Below are 16,294 nucleotides of genomic sequence, written 5' to 3'. Positions count from 1 at the left end.
AGGTGTGAAGACCCCTCTTCTCCGTGTCTCCATAATCACATCAAAGAAACACCCTAGGCAAATCTCGGGCTGCAGCAGCCATTCAGTGAATGGCTATGGCTTTTTCCATCCTCAAGCGACCTTGGGATGCTCATTTCTTGGTATGGGCCAGGGAAGGAAAAAAACCCTATGTAATACACAGAATCATCATGAATAACAAAACAAAAGGCATGCAGAAATGGTCTTCTCTTATACTAGACCCAATGGGTGGGGAAAACAAAGCAGTACCAAGCTTGTTCGAGGTTCCTGGTACCTGGAGATGAATGGGTTTGTGATGGGGAAAAGGCATGTGTAACCACCGTGGCAGTGGCAGTGCAGCATGTCTAACAAAGACCTTGGGAAGAAAGGGGCCAACCGTGCTTCTCTTTTCCAGCAAGGGGCAAACTCACGCTGTGAACACGTGAAGCAGCAACTTTCAAAGAAAGAAATCTTGGATCAACTCTGTTACGGGTGAGGCCTGGCCTCTGTTGAGAAGCGACGCAGAGAGGAGGTGGGTAGCGGTGCTGTTGGTGCTGGGGTCCGGGCGCTACGTGGCAGCTGGTTGTGAGGGTGAAGCCATCCAGGCAACCTGCTGCAGCTGAGAGGGTCCTGCTTCAGCCACCGCAACTCCTGCAGTCTTTTTTTTCCTAAAAAAAACACCCCAAAACATAATGACAAAGAGCCAGAATCTCGCGTAGGGACTGTCTGGGGAGCAGCAGACACTTGTTGCTGATGATGGGTATGTGGGTTCCGGCTGGGGAAGGAGCCCAGGAGAGGGGCTGCCCTGTGCCCTCCCTCACCGCTCCCCTCCATGTCCCCCTCAGCGGGCCGGGCTCCGTGCCCAGGTCACGGTGGCGGGCGGCGGGAGCGGGCTGCCCTCGGGAGGCAGCCGACGGGCCCTGCCAGGCCCGCGGCCTCCTACCCTCACCGCCCCCGCCCAGCCGCAGCCCCTCACCGCGGCCAGGCCCCGCCAGGAGCCGGGCGGGCCCTGCGCGGGCCGGCGGGGCCCGCTGGCGGAGGAGGCGCCGCGCCGCTGCCCCGCTCCCTTTCCTTCCTCCCTCCCTCCGCCTCCCGCGCCTCACAGCCCGGCGGGCGGGCGGCCGGCGCCGGAGGAGGAGGCGGAGGCGGCGGCGGCGGCGGCGCGGCCGGAGGGACCCTGGCAGCCCCGGGACGCAGGAGGTACCGTAGCTTCGCTACCGCTTCGGCCTGGCCGCCCCGCGGGTACCTGAGGGGTGGGGACTGCCGGGGCACGCCGGGGCTTTTCTTGAGGAAAAAAGCAGGGGAGGGAAAGCTTTTATTAAAAGAAAAAAAAAAAAGTATTAAAAGTTCGGAGGGAACTTTTTGTGGGACAGCAGGCGCAGGGCGGCGGCGGGCGCTGCCTTCCCCGGCTCTGCGGGGAGAGGGAACGCTGGAGGCTCGGCCTGAGGGAAAAAAAAAAACCGGTTTTATATAAGCGGGGCCGCAGGCTGGGCTGGCAGCGGTTCGCTCCGGGCTGCCCCGGGGGCCCTGCCGCGGCCTGCAGCCCCTTGGCTGAGCTGTCAGACGGGCAGCACCCAAAAACTGCCTGGAAAGGCTCAGGAGAGACCCCGAACCGGGCTGTGCTGCCTGGGTTCGCCTCAGCCGGCGGCCGTGGCCCGGGGAGGAGGCGGCCGGTTTGCCGCTTCCCGCGCAGAGCTCGCCAGAGGACGAAGGAGCCTCAGGGAAGGACCAAGGCGGGCGGCGGGCAGGGCGTTTCGGTTCCAGGCCTGGCTTCCCCCGGCCCTGTGATACCCATCACAGCGCCCGGCCCGGGTGGGCTTCTCAGAAACAGCAGGTGGTTCGAGCAAAGAACTGACGTTTTGGCAGGTTTCTTGTGAACTGGGAAGCAATCTCACGCAAGCCGTGGGTTTTTTTTTTTCTGGGTGCTTTGCTGCGTTTAGGCGCCATGCACGGGGTGAGACCAGACGGGCTGGCGAAGCAGAGGGGAGACGGTAGAGGCACGGTCGGGTTGTGCTGGGACGCTGCCTGAAAGTTTTCCATACCAGGTCTCAGGAGAGAAACCGGGAACGTGTGAAACAGGATGTAAATCGACGTTCAGATGTACCCTGCGTGGTCCTCCTCCTTCTGAATGAGATTCTGCAGAGCCCATAGGGTCCCCCTCCCTAAATCAAATTAAAACGTGGTGTTTGCACTTGTTACAGTTGAGTGTACCTTCCTTAAGGTAAAAGCACCGCAGGGATTTTTTTATTATATACGCAAAGGTCCTGAAATACGGAAATACTGCTTACCTAGGTGCTGTGTGCCAGTAACACACGTGGCTACGGCATTTAGTGCAGTTAACTTGCAGTGAAAGGGAATTGATTATCAGAACCACACTATTATTTTTCCTTATTTTTTTTCCCTTTTATTATATAAGAGGAAAGTTTCAGTCTGGGGAATAAGCTGAGTAGAAACCTAAAAATCAGGAGTGGGATGGTTTTCAAGCCGCTGTGGTCCATACTGGCCCCCGTGCAGTTTCTTATACAGTTACTGGGAGTGCACATGCCGTGCCCCCGTCGTACAGCAAGGAAACGCCTCAGAAACCAGCATCTGCTAAAAAGAGCTGGTCTGCTGGTCTTTGCATAGGGAAGTATTTATTCTTACTGTAGCTGCTCAGCGCGTTTGTAGCAAGGGTGCAGGGGAGGCAGCTGCTGGAAACATCACATCCCCTCCATTTTCAGAGTTAGCAACCTGGACAGCTTTTGGGAGGCGTGAGAGCCTTGCTGACACCTGTGCCTGGGGTTTACACCCGCAGCGCGGCGGAGATGTGGGGTCCCAGCGCAGAGCTGTGAGGGGAGCTCGGCCCAGGAGCCACGCTAACTCTGGTGAGAACTCGACGTGTTCCAGAGCAGAGCCCGCTCCTCCACCAACATGGCCCAGTTCACCGGTTCGTGGGCTGGATCTGGGCTGAGGGACCACCTCCATCTCAGCCTTCTGCAGCGGCCCACAGCTTCCCCTCCTTGTGTGGGTGAAAGCTGCCAAATTCAGCCTCTTACTTGTGTTTGCTGCTGCGCTGGGGTGTGAGAAGTGCCAGGGCCAGACCTGTGACGGGAAGGGAGGAACTGATGCTCGGCAGCTCGGGCATCTGCATCCTTCTGGAGTTGTGGCCACCCTGCTGCGAAGGAGGTGTTCAGCTGTGGGGTGTGTGTGGAAGTGCTTGCATGTAGTCTGGCCCAGGTCTCTCAGTTTGCATCATTATTTGCCATATGGCACCGAAATAATTTTTCCCACCTCTGCAAAATACCAAAAACCAAACCGCAGCCTGTGGCAGCGCCCAACGCCCAGATTGCAGGATGCAGGGGCGTGCGCAGCGCTTGGGGTGCAAGTTTTGGTTCCTGCTGCCAGGCACCACAAAGCAGGGGTCATCAGAAGCTGAGTTTTGCTGGAAATGCACTTAAAACTCAAATATTTGCCTAGAAACAACTGATGTAGCATGCAGTGTTTTTAAACGTTGTGGCTGGTGGTTAAAACCCTGTGCAACGAGGGAGGAGCAGAAAGCTTTCTGGAGAGTGGTGAGGGATCAGTGTGTTTTTATGCTGTCTTTGGCCTTTGATCCCAACTCAGGAAGCCTGCTCTGCTGAGGGAGAGTTAGGGATATTTGTGGGTCTTGCTGGCCAAAGTGGGAGGTGGGTTACAGGCTTTGCTGAATTAGAGCCTGCAATCAAAGCTTCAGCATCGCGCACCAGACATGAGAAAAACTGGCAAGAGTCAAAGGTGAGGGGCATCACGTCTCATCTGAGAGACGTTTACTGACTGAAACTGAAAGGAGAAAATGAAGGAGGGCTGGTGCTGGTTGGGCCCACACTGCAAATTCACCCGTAGCTGTAACCTCTGTGGAAGATGCCTTAAAAGAGAGAAAATTACAGGTGTGCAGCTTTGAGAAGGTGAGGAGTTGGAAATGCCCTGGGAGACTGAGGTGTGCAGTTTTCTGCTGGCTGTTGTGCAAGACAGTTCAGAAGAAGCCAGCCTTTAAGAGCTCTGAGGGCCTGATCTGCCTCCCTGGACGTGTTTGAAGAAGCTTCTAGGGTAGCAGAGTTCTCTAAAAGGACGGGGGAACGGGGAAAGGAGCTGGTGTGTTTCTCTTAGCCCTCTTTTCTTTTCTACAGAGGATTGTCTCAGTAACCACATCAATATTTCACAGTTTCTCACAGCGGAGTCTTACAAGAGCCGCAGTCTTTGTGGATGGGAAAGGTTTTGAGGTTGCGTTTCAGATTTTTCCAGCTGCGCTGCGTGGTTTCAGTGCTCTGCCTTTACACTGGCTTGTGGAGAATCTGAAGCTGCAGCTGCCCACCCCCCACACCCTCTGCCCAAAGAGTGAGCAGCTTTGGTGGAGAAAAATTGGGAACATTATCTTTTCTACAGTGGAGATGTTGTTAGTCTCTGTTAATTCCCATTATGCTCTTAACAACGCTATTATAAAAATAATTGTATTTATAGGATGGTGAGTGCATTTTTGCAAAGTAATATTTAGACAGCTGTGTTTGTTAGAGCGCAGAGGAATAAGCACCTTGCAATTTGTATACTAGAATGACTGATTTGGTTTACTATTTATTTTTACACAGGGTAAATGATTCTTCAGGATGGTGCTTAGTAGCAGTCACTCTGCTCCTGCATTTACCTGACGGAGATCGTTCGGCTTTGACAACACTATCCAGTTTTAAGTGCTGAAGAAAGTTTGTCTGTTGGATCTTCACAACTGCGACCCAGAATGTACTGGTGTGTGGGAACTGAGGAATCCGCTGTTTGCAGAGAGAGCAACATGGAACCGCAAAATGGTAAATAAGACCATTTCTTTTCTTTCCTGTTCAGATTGGGAGTGAAAGGTTTTAAGAGAACTCAGTAGCCAGCTGCCACAGAGTTTTGATGAAATTGAAATATATGAAAGATCTTTCAGTGATTTTAGCCCTGATCTTTGAAAAGGTACAGTATAGAACAAGGATTTACTTCCAAGGAGAATGATGTGGAACTACTCAAGTGACAAGAATAGCATTCCTCCGAAGGCCTACGGAATTAGTCAATAGATGTATCATGTCTCACCAGTTCCTAAATATGTTTTACAAGATCTGTGCTTTTTCAGCGTGTGAATGCAAATATGTTCCCAGCCACTTGATGCAGTGTGTATTCAGGGTACGAAAGCTGCTAAAATCAGAGCGTCGTTTCTCAGGCTGAACAGATATTAACCTGCTCCAGTTTTACTCTCAGCTTTGATTCAGTGGCTTGCAGTGATTTCTTGTTGGGCTAGATTAGGAGGTCTGTGTTTATGTAATGCAATAAATCCATAGGTGGAAATTTCTCTTTCAGAAGGGACATATGCTTCAGGTTGTTTCCCGTGAATTTTTTTTTTCTGAACAGCCAAATTATTTTTGGATGATTTCTATCACTGAAGCCCTCAGCTCCTAGGGACTGCTGCATTTCTCTGAGTCAAACCCCAGTTATGTTTCTGCATCAAGAAATAGCCGCCTGGTTATTGTGTAACGGTATTCCCCCCTTGCAACAAGCAGTTCATTAGGAGGCAGCATCTGCGTTTTGAGTGTGGGATGAAGGTGTGTTTGACGCTTCGTAGTGAGTAAGCAGGCTTCAGTGGAAGCTAATGTTTTTGCAGCCTTATTTTGGATTTTATCAGCAACTATGAAGCAAAACCTGATACTTTATTCAGAGGCAGCCTTATCTTGTTTGAAGACATTTCTCACCAGCGTCACAGGGAGCCCTGGGAGCTCTTTCCTTCGTCCGTATGTATTCTGCTTATTCTGTGATACTGATTTTTCTGTTTGTGTTTGCTTTTGTTAGTCAGCATTGTATCTTTCTATAATAATCGGGAGCATTTGGTTAGTAAATATTCTTGACATTCTTAAGTTCTGTCTTCTCAGCTTGTCTCTGGAAGAAATTCTCTCCACTTGGGTACTAAGCTATAAACCATAAGAAGAATTTTGATCTGCGCTAATGATTCGCAAGTGTTAAGAATTGCTAAATTTTTGTTCTGCAATAGTGGTTTGACAAGCTTTTCTCACTGTTTAAAGATACAGTAAATAAACACATTAGTTTATGAGTTAATAATGAAGTGAAGAGTGAAGAAGGTATACTTTGTACATTGTGAGTTCAGTTTTTGTTCTGAGAACTTGAGTATAGGTTTCTGTTGTGTAGGTATATTCAGTTAAACTGGTTAACTGGAAGCATATGAATCTTGCTGGTATTACTCTTCTATACTTACTGGGTTATTCTGTTTGATAAACAGTGTTGGAAGACTGACAGAGGGATCCTAGGAAAGCTTAAGATCCAGTACTGCCCTGGTGGATTTGCTCTTTAGAAGCATACTGTACATGTTTAAACTCATTTTTATTTCAGGATTGTTTGAATCCTGCCAAGAATAATTGTCATTAGCTAGCTGGTCCACTCCCTAAGTTAGCTGGTCCTTGTTCTGCATTTGGATCCTATTACACAGCTTGAGCGCAGGAACGCGGTGACTCATGCAGCCTCCACATTTGAATCTATTGTTTACGCGCATTTCTTAACAATCTAGATGCAGCCTCCTGCTTCCATTCAGTGGGAACCACTGGGAAGCGGAGTGAGATCACAGACAATTTCTTTAATGCTGATGACCTCGTTAGTGCTTGCAAAGCTTGGAGTCTTTTTTTTTGGGCAGGAGGGACAGGCGTGTGGCTCTGAGGGGTTTAACAAACAGCGTGGTGGTGTTTGTTGGCTCCATGACGGGTCAGTTGGATCCGTGTGCCGTTACGGCCGGTGCAGTGCTGGAGGCACCTTCCGGTGCCTTGATCGCTTGAAAGCCTTACGACTTCTAGGGCTTTTTTTTTTTTCCTGACAGCTGTACCTTTGGCCAGATCTTTCTGTGCAGAACAGGTTCACAGCATCATTGACTCTAGCTAGCAAATGTAACGTACGACGCAAGAGCTCACCTTACTGCTCGTGTCTGCTCTGCTGTTCCTCTCAGCTGCGGCAGTGATCTTGCCTGTATCCCAGCAGGACGCCCACTCACCCTGAGAGTGGGCAAGCTGTGGTTCAGAGCTGGGCTGTGTGCACCCTCCAGGGATGGCGCTGAGCTTGACGCGATGATGCCGGCCGAGCGCTCGCTGGTGCACAGAGAGGATTTGTCACCGGAGTACAGAATAATGCTCTGTTTCGGGTGCAGTCAGCATCTCCCTTGCCTCCTCAAACCCTAGATTTATTCATCTTGTCCTAATTAAAAGAAAGAAAGCGAGCAGAGATACGGGGGCGGCTGCAGTCTCTTAAGAAGCACGGGGTTTTTAAAACTTGGTTAAAGAGCTCTATGTACCATAATGGAGGTGACATAATATGAATTTTGCAGGAAATACAGTAAAAACCCAAAGATAAAAATATGTGAATGTCTAGAACAGAATAGAGATTCATCTCCTTTCCACGGGCTGGTTGGTTTCTTTGAATCTTGTGAAATTTTACAGCTAGGATTTATTTCTCGTATGAGTTTCTAGGAGACAGTTCAGCAAAGATGCAGAAAAGCAATCGTTGTCTTCTGAAGTGTAAGAGTCCTTTTGTTAAAGAGCTCATCGCTCTCTTATTGAGAATTTTATTCGAAGTCGCAGAGCGTTCACATACCGCTTGTGTGTGTCTCGGAGGTGGAATTGGATTATCCTCCAAACACACCAGAGGGTGTCTCTTCTCTCCTTCTAAATCTAGAAATGAGCACTGAGAAGGGGTGCTATGTTTTAATGTATGTGATATTACATAATTGGGAACAGCGATGCCAATGATAGTTGTTGGAAATTTTGTTGTAGCTTTACAGATATTAACAAAATGAACCTTCACAGCTTCTTTTGACGCAAATCTGTTGTAAGCTGATGACTTTCAGCCGTCCAGGGAAGCATGTGCAGTATGCCTGGAAAAGGGACCTAAATATTAAAATGATGGAGCAAACAAGTAACCATAATATAATGACCTGAGCTGGCATTTGGAGTGGACCAGAGGCTTAAAACTGTGCTGCAGAAGTGCTGTGGTGACCCTGCAGCTCACAGGGCTTTGCATTTTATGAGAAAGACGCTACCCACGATGGTAGTGACCTTTGCAAGCCCCTCTGGGCCGTGGCTGAGCTCAGCACTGACTCAGAGGGAAAGCTGCTGCCTGCACCGCTGCTTCCTGAATCGTACAAACGTTCTCAGTGCAAGTAAGAAGAGCTTCACTGGAAGAGTTAAAGAGTCACTTTAACAAAGGGGACCGCTAGTGCAATTTTATATGGAAAGTTTCACAACGGCTTTATTGGTGACAGCTTGAGGTTAGCCAATAGCCAATGAAACAGCTTGTTCTCCTGGGACATCGCTTTGCGCATCCAGGGTCGCTCCCCTCTTTGCATGAGGGCAGGACGTTTGCAAATGTGGCCGAGGCCTTGGTGTAGGGCGGCAGTTTGAGGAGGTGACGGGACTGTGGGTGGAGGGATCGAAACTTTTGCAGGCTCTGCCCTCACTCTCTGTTTTGTACTTAACTGGATAACTTGAACCTTCCAGGCTGTCAGTCCAGGCAGCACGAAATCTGCTTAAAAATAAAAGTCTACTGGAAGAACCTGTCTTCTTTATAGCAATAAAAGCAGGCAGAGCTCACCATCTCCTGGGTGTGCATGTGTGTGGACTCCAGATGAGATCTTTGCTGTCATTTCCTAACAGTTCTGCACAGTTGGTTTTGTTGCCTTAACTGTGAAGGGCAGGAACTTGCATTTGGTCGTGTGAATATCCTTGCTTATAAGTCTTTCCTGCTGAATAGAGGAGGAAGGGAAAATAAGTGTTTGCAGCACCACTGATATCACTTCATTCTTCATGAAATCCTCATGTAAACCTGAAAACCTTTACATCAGCTGTGCACATGGACTGGGGCCAGCGGCTAGGTCTTGGAGCACGTTGACTTAGCTTCATCTGTGGCACGTTGTGCTGTGTAACAGGGAAAAAGTACTCAAACCCTCTGTCCTGCTTTTTCCATCCGTGCAGTGGAGATAGTAACAGTACCCTGAGTCTGCTGAGACGGACGGGGAGAGCATCTGGGAGGTGATCTGAGCGCACAGAGACCTGCAGAGTGTGTTGGCTGCTTGAAGTTCTGTATAATCAGACTAAATGAGTCTTGAAGGTTTTCAGGTTTTCTTCCTGCTTGTTAAGCTATGAGTTAATTTGAGTCCAAACAGCGAATTGGAAGTGTTCCTACAAGAAGGAAAAAAAAAAGAAAAGCAAAAAGTAAACCAGGTATCGTATGTGAGTTAGTCTCACTGCAGAAGGAGAAGTAGGAAATGCGAGGCAGGAATAGGAAGTACGCTGGTAAAGCACTAATAGGCTTGTATTTTTAAACACATTTAAATACACACTTCATACAGAAGTGGTGCAATCTCACATGGGGCCAAAAGCTAATGAGGAAGGCTGGTCTGCAGCAGAAAATATGTGTGGTTAAGCCTGCTCTCCTGTGCAGGCTGTGCCAGCGCCACGTATTGCACCGTCTTGCTGAACTGAGCCTGGGTTTCCAAAAATGTCTATGAATGCTGGGCCATTTACATTGGGTGCCTAGTTTAAGACACTCTGAACTGATTTTCAGGGTCTAGGTACTAAGCATTGTTCTTCAGACATTTTCTTAGAAGATACCCCTTGTATTTTGAAGCAGAGGCATCTGCAAGAGCCATTTGCCTTTGAAAATGTCCGCATGTGGAAGGTGGGAATTTGGCTTGTGGGTGCTGCATCCCTCTGGAGTCGAGGAGATAAAAAGGAGCACTTAGGTCTTAGTAGTGACAGCACCAGCTTTTTCCTGATAAATCCCATCAAAGCTAGCCTGCTCTTGAACTTGAAGGCTGTAGCGAGGAGGGCAGAGCTGCTGGGAGTGCCAGCGGTGTGGTGCAGACCTTGGGGAGCTAGTTGAGCAGAGAGTCCAACCTGAGAGTCAGTTTGATTTCCAGACAGTGGTAGAACATTGATCTTCTCTGAGCTGTATCTGGGATTATCCGTACAGCTTTGTTTTTCCACCTTCCAGTTAAAACGTGTTGGTGGCTTATTACATTAAAAGGTAACTTATGACAACTCTATCAAGAAGCCTAGAAAAAAAACCAAACATAAGGTGATAAGATAGTAAAGAAAATCCTTGGCCCTTAGAACCTGTGCACAGGGACTCCTTGACGACGTTACCGGTGTGTGATTGTGAGGTAGCTCTCTGGTGAGGGTTGACACTGTGGTCATGGAACTGTTGTCGTCCGTTTCAGTGGGAAAAAGCAATTGATAGTGTTCACACCACCTCTGTCTTTACCAGGCCTGGAATTGATTTATCGATTTGTCAGTGATGTTGCAGGCGAGTTTATACTTGAATTAAAACAAGTGCTATGAATTTATTTTTTTTCTCCTCTCCAAAGCCTATGGGGGCCTTATCTAAAACCCATTAAAGTCTTTGCACTGACACAACAGACTTGCGATCAGATCTTCAGGGATCCTGGCAGCATTAAGTCTGCGGTTTGTTTGGTTTTCATTTCTCTGATCCATAAAGGGGCTGCCAGGGCTCGGCTTGGCGGAAGGCATCGAACTGGGAGGAAATGTTTGCATTGCAGGTGAGGGTGTGGGGGATGGATTTGATACCACTCGGCTCCCAGTCTGCTGTATAGGTGAAGTCTGGCTCTTCATAGGTCCTGTTTCAGTTTTTCCATCAAGTTAGGCTGGTATTTAATTCCTTTCCCTAATCCAAGTCTGTGTGCTCGTTAGTGGGTCAGCAATTGCTTATTTACATGATGATGTATCCCCACAGCAGCAGCCCTTTTATGTCAGCCGCTGATAGTTTCACAACAGAAGTGAGTCCATGCTTTGAATTTGTGCCTTGCTCTTACTTAAAGGGAGGGCTTATAAAAGAAGTCTCCAAGTATTAGGGAAGGCCCTCAGCCTTCAAAAAGCCCTCCTGCAGTCAGAGGGGCTCTGGGAGTCGGCAGTTTCTGCTTAAGAAAAAAAAAGTGTGCTTTCAGAAATTATAATCTGCCCTTAAAACATGCACAGCTAGCTGTGTGCAGGCAAACCCCGTGAGTCTGATAATGAATCTGAAACGGAGTCAGCAAGGACGTGTTCAAACCGTGTTAAAATATGACGGTTGAAAAAGATTCCCATCGAACAATAGCGAAGTTGGTGTCGTAAAATCTTGGGGGTTATGCTACAGTTTTTGCAAATACTCAGTCCCTCGCAGTATGATGATTAGAGCCAAGCAGGTGTGCAGAGCAGTGGGAAATCTGGTGCAGATCCTCTCTTTTTCGGCTCTCCCTCTCCGGTTGGGGAGGGCGGCGGATCTGTGGTGAGCTTCGGGAACTTCTCAGCCGCAAAGACAAGCCCCATGTTGTGTCACCCAAGGGTGAGGGAAAGGGTCAGTCTGCTACAGGAAGGGCGGGAGGAAGGCGAAGGGTGAAAGGAGCAGGGGCCTGGGGATGGGAGCTGGAGGAGCAGCTTAATTTTGTTTCTAATCATCAATATGTGGCTCTCAAGCATAAAGGTTGGCATTTTGGATACTTCTGGGGAAAGCTCAGTCCCAGGCGGTCCACAACTCCTTTTCTGTGCATAGTTGAAAATTATGGAAAAATAATGAACCAAAGCAGTGATTCAAACAAGAAGTCTGGATAAATTTAGCTCAAATATTCTTGGTATGTTTGTGGTCACAGTGGAAACTACATCATTGCTTGTTTTAATGATCAGAATATCGCTTGGAAAACTGGCATGGCCACTCAAGAAGAGCTCGAAATGCAATCTTTTAAAAGCATGTATGTCTGTGGAATTGCTTCAGCTGCAGTTAGTTGGTTTGGGGTTATTCGTTTTATTCCCGTCTCGGTTAAGGAGTGTTTGACTAGAGGTTATTGCTGCTTAATTGAAAAGCCACAAGGTTTAGAGCTGATGCACTCTGCAGTGTGATTATCTCCTTCACATAAAAATTCTGTCTGGGGAGTAAAACTCAAAAAGAGCCCTGATAATTGCTGAAGACAAGACCGCTCCAGAATCTGCCTGCATGTCTTTCTGTCTTGCACATCAAAGAGCCTTTGAAAATGCTTTTATTTTTGCATCAAATGGGAACATTCTTTTCTTTTCTTTTTTTTTTTTTTTTTTTTTGGTAACACTAATGGACAAGATCCCTTTTCAGATCTCAGACGTAGCTGGAAAAACAAAAAAGTCTAGCTCCTTTAGTGGGCTTGTAATAATGGTCACAATTCTCCAGTGCTTTGCACCTCGGACCTTTGACGCGATAGCAGAATGGGAATAAAAGCTGTCAAACCAAAGTAATTTCCATGGATTGGACCAGGTTCTCAGATACAACGCATCCAAGTTCATCATAGGTTGGCGGGAAGGGGATGAAATGTGCCTTGCCTAATTTTGCTGTCTCTACCACAATCTGAAAATGAACATAGCATCCTCCCAGGCAGAGTGCTTGGCCTCCCTCCGCTGAAATGAATGCTGGTATTCCCAGACATCAGGAATACAAAAGGGAAATCTCTCCCCGTTCCCCCTCTCTGCAAATGCAGGCGCTTCTGCCACTTGTAGGTTTTGTCGCAAGTGAGGGAAGATTTTATTTTTTTTTTGGTAGCCCCCATTAAGGCCTTGGCAGCACATCACTTCACAGCCTGATTCAGGAGCAGCACTGTCTTGGCCAACAGCAGAGGTCTTTTCATCAGGCTGTCTCTTCTGCTGCAGATACAGCTGTTAAGGTAATCTTCCCTCTGAGATATTCTGGCCTGGAAACCGGCATCTCGGAGGATTGTCTGCTACTTGCGTGGAAGCTGGTGGAAGTGCTCACATTGAGTTCAGTAGAAGCTGGAGTGGAGCCTCACTTTCTCCACTGTTCTGTTGGTTTTTCTTTTTTCTTTTTTTTTTTTTTTTCTTTTCCAGACTATCATATTCATCTCTTTCCTCTGATGTTCTTCCCAGCTCTGCACTTCCCTTGGCTCTGCTGTTGCCAAATTGCCCGTTCAATTGTCTTGATGCCAACCATATCCAATACTTTGATTGCATTTTCTTTTCCTCTGCAGGCGACACTTTTACCTCAGCTAATCTAGAGTTGTTGTCTTGGTGGTAAATGAGAAGTGAGGGTAGCAAAGAGTAAGGTATTTTATTATAGCAGACTAGCAGACACAGTTAAAGAAGCACATTGAACTGTGTCTAACATGTACTAGGCTTGGATTTTGCTGTGAGGGGTGTTTAGCCTCTTGAATCTCTTGAAAGGCTTCTTCCCTTAGATGTGTCTGCTTTTTCCTGTATCTAACAGTTTATTTAATAAAAGATACTGTCTCTTTCTACAAACTTCCCTCAACGTAGCCTGCGAAGCTGTCTCACATGGTACGACTGTTAGTGCGTAGTAGCTGGGTTAACTTCTGCACGTCCATAACATGGGAACACAGGCCGTGGCACTGGAAGGAGCGTGTGGGCCACAGACCTGGCGTCACACTCCTAAACCTAATGCAAGGCCTGTTTTAAGCGAGTTGACTTGTCTGTTGCCTCTGCTTTTTCTAGAAAACTGTTCCAAAGCCTCATTTCTCCAATGTTTTAAACTTTCTTCTAATTGGCAGCCAACATGTATCATCTCCTCTACATAAATAGCTCTTCTCCTTCCCGGGTGTCTTCTCTGGGCATATTTATAGACAGTACTCCCATCCCCATCCAGCCTTCATTTTTTTTCAGGCTCAACAAGCCAAGCTCTTTTCATCTGTAGTCTTGTAATTAGACCATCCATGTCTTTGATTTGTCTTCTCCGCCTTTTCCTAATTGTCTTAATTTTCCTTGAATATGATAAACTGGAGTCGTGCAGGGTATTTTACATGTCTTTTTAATGTTGCTTTTCCTTTTTTCCTCCTCTCTGGCCAGCCTTTCCAAAATCTTCAGATGTCTAGGTTCTCTAAGAGACCTGTTATGCTCCCTGGGGAAGGGAGGAGGGACACTGGTGACCACACAGGTGACAGCAGATACCCAAGACCCCTGCCATGCGATGGAGGGTTGGAGAACTGGGCTTGCTGCTGTGGCCCAAAGGGACCTGATGGAGCAGCTATGAGCTTCATCCTACCACTTTCCTCAGCTTTCTCTGGAAGCCCCACTTCGGTGGAGCCAGCAGAGAACTCGGGCTCAGAAGAGACCTGGGCAGAGACCTTGAGCCCATCCTCCCTTCGCAGGCACACAGGGAGTCCCTCCCTGAATTCTTCCAGACGTAGCTTCTCACAACTGGGGCTAAAACTGATTGCTTCTTTCTAAAGCTAGCTTTAAATATATATCAAAGGAGGATGTAGCAGAAGGGGGCTTACCGTGACTTAGTGCTTCCCCAATGTGAATAATTAATGACTTTTTTTTAGAAGAATATTGAGCAAATTATTTCTTTGAAAGAGAGAAAACATTGATGCATGGAATTTTTTTCCTTCTGATGAAAGCTTGAACGTTAGGGAAAATGATAAGTTTCAAAAGAAACCAAAGTTAGCCATGAAATTTTATTTTATGAAGTTTCAAATGAAATCCAATCTTGGTTTGGTTTCATGGCTATAATGTTTGATTCAGTTGGACAGAAATGGTCTCACTAGAGACACCTTTCATCATTTAATAATCCTCTCTTTCCAACCGTGCCTGGAAACGAGCACGGAGAAAATCCAAAAGAGTAGTCATACTTTTGCACGCTTAATGTATATCTTCCAATTTAACATTTGGAAAGCAAGAGTGGCATAGCTGGCCTTGCATGCAAAAGCATATTTCTGAATGATTCCAGCTGTAGGATTGAAAGTGAAACACTGAGGCCAAAAGACGAAAATAGAAACTTTCACTGAGAGCTGAGTCATTTGTGTTCTCAATATGGCAATAGACACTCTGGCCATTTGGAGCTTTCTTGGTTCCCTCCGTCTCTTTCCCTTGGAAAAGCCGTCATTGTTCTCTGTGGTTTTTGCTGCTCCTTCGCACCTCAAAGAGGGCAGTATGGGAGGGGTGTGGGGCATCGCCCTTCACTATGAGAACCGGCCTTTGTCCTGTGCTTGCTGGAGGTCTACCCCATCCTGTTCTTTCCCTGCCTAAAGTGGTGTGTCTACCACGGTTGATGGTACCTTCACGAATCAAGCTGTCCACTGAGAAATGTGTTGTGGCCACCAATGCTCTGAGTGCTCCTACAGTTCAAAAGGGATGAACGTGGAACACAGGCCCAGGTTGCCCAGAGAGGTGGTGGGTGCCCCATCACTGGAAACGTTCCAGGCCAGGTTGGACACGGCTCTGAGCAACCTGATCTGGTTGGGGATGTCACTGTTCCTTGCAGGGGGGTTGGACTGGATGGGCTTTAAAGGTCCCTTCCAACCCAAACCACTCTATGTGCATGTGAAGCTGCTTAGACCTGACACATATACTTAGGGCAGAGAGTAAAACCATCACTGCCATCAGCAATGGCCCAGTTCGTAATGCTGGTAAGCTGGGGATGGCAGGGTTAGCGGGCGGCTGCCTGCTCGTGTTCGGTACCCAGCTGCTTGGTGAAAAGTCAGGAGAAGAGAGAGGAAGAGGAGGAGGCAGCGGCCCTGCGTTTGCTGTTGGCTGCTGCCGTTTTTTGGGATGTGGGGGTTGTCCTGGTGTTATCTACTGCAGCTAAGGAAGCTTTATAAATAGAGAGGGCGAAACTAGAGGTGGGGTGTGGAGCAATGGGAGCCTCGCGTGCTGGTCTGCACGGCCGGATGGGGATCTGGGTAGGGTTTATTGGTACAAAAGCGGCTGGCAGCAACCCCGGAGCCCAGCAGGGAGGAAGGGGTGCCCAGTCGTGGTGCTGAGGCGCTGCTTCCGCTCTGACTCTGCGGTGAGGATCGCAGTCCTGCTGCCTCTCTTCCACCAGGCACAGCCCAGGGCAGTGGAAGTGGAGCGCGCATTTTTAAAACAGCCTGTGGGGACTGTCATGTCCAACATAGAGCTGTCCTCCCGCTGAGCATAAGAGAAGAGGCACGTCCCAGGCCATCACGTGGAGTAGCGTTTTCTCCTTTTCCCTGGATAACTGCAGGGATCACCAGTGACCCCAAAGCTACCTTGTGCTCTCCAGCACGATTTGCCTGCTGGCATGGTGGGTTTGCTCCGATGGTCACGTTTCAGTGTGTGTTTCTTTGTGCTCTCTCCAAGCTTGTTGCCTTGTAATGGCTTTGTGTAGCCTCTTTTGTACTTCAGCGAAATAGGAATAACCCTCTCAGTTTCATCTGAACTTCCTGAATAATGCAAATAATTTCCAAAGTCCTGGGGATCCGGGAGACGCCTGCGTAAATGCAAAAGCCCGCTCAGATCTGGTGGAGTTTTCCAGCTCC

General features: G+C 48.1%; 1 protein-coding gene across 1 annotated transcript in view; it reads left to right on the top strand.

The window, feature by feature from the left end:
- The first annotated feature begins 1,132 nt into the window (after positions 1–1,132).
- The window catches only part of LRRK1 (leucine rich repeat kinase 1), an 80,852-nt gene continuing 65,690 nt past the window's right edge, over positions 1,133–16,294 (top strand). Inside the window, exons 1-2 of the mRNA XM_086757471.1 lie at positions 1,133–1,197; positions 4,599–4,811. Of these exons, the coding sequence (XP_086613597.1) occupies positions 4,745–4,811 (67 nt within the window). The 5' untranslated portion in view covers positions 1,133–1,197; positions 4,599–4,744. The remainder of the gene's footprint in view (positions 1,198–4,598; positions 4,812–16,294) is intronic.

Source organism: Chlamydotis macqueenii, chromosome 12, assembly GCF_036417535.1.
Source record: "Chlamydotis macqueenii isolate bChlMac1 chromosome 12, bChlMac1.mat, whole genome shotgun sequence".
Classification (NCBI taxonomy): domain Eukaryota; kingdom Metazoa; phylum Chordata; class Aves; order Otidiformes; family Otididae; genus Chlamydotis; species Chlamydotis macqueenii.
Note: the sequence above shows the minus strand (reverse complement) of the source record. Positions and strands in the feature narration are given on the sequence as shown.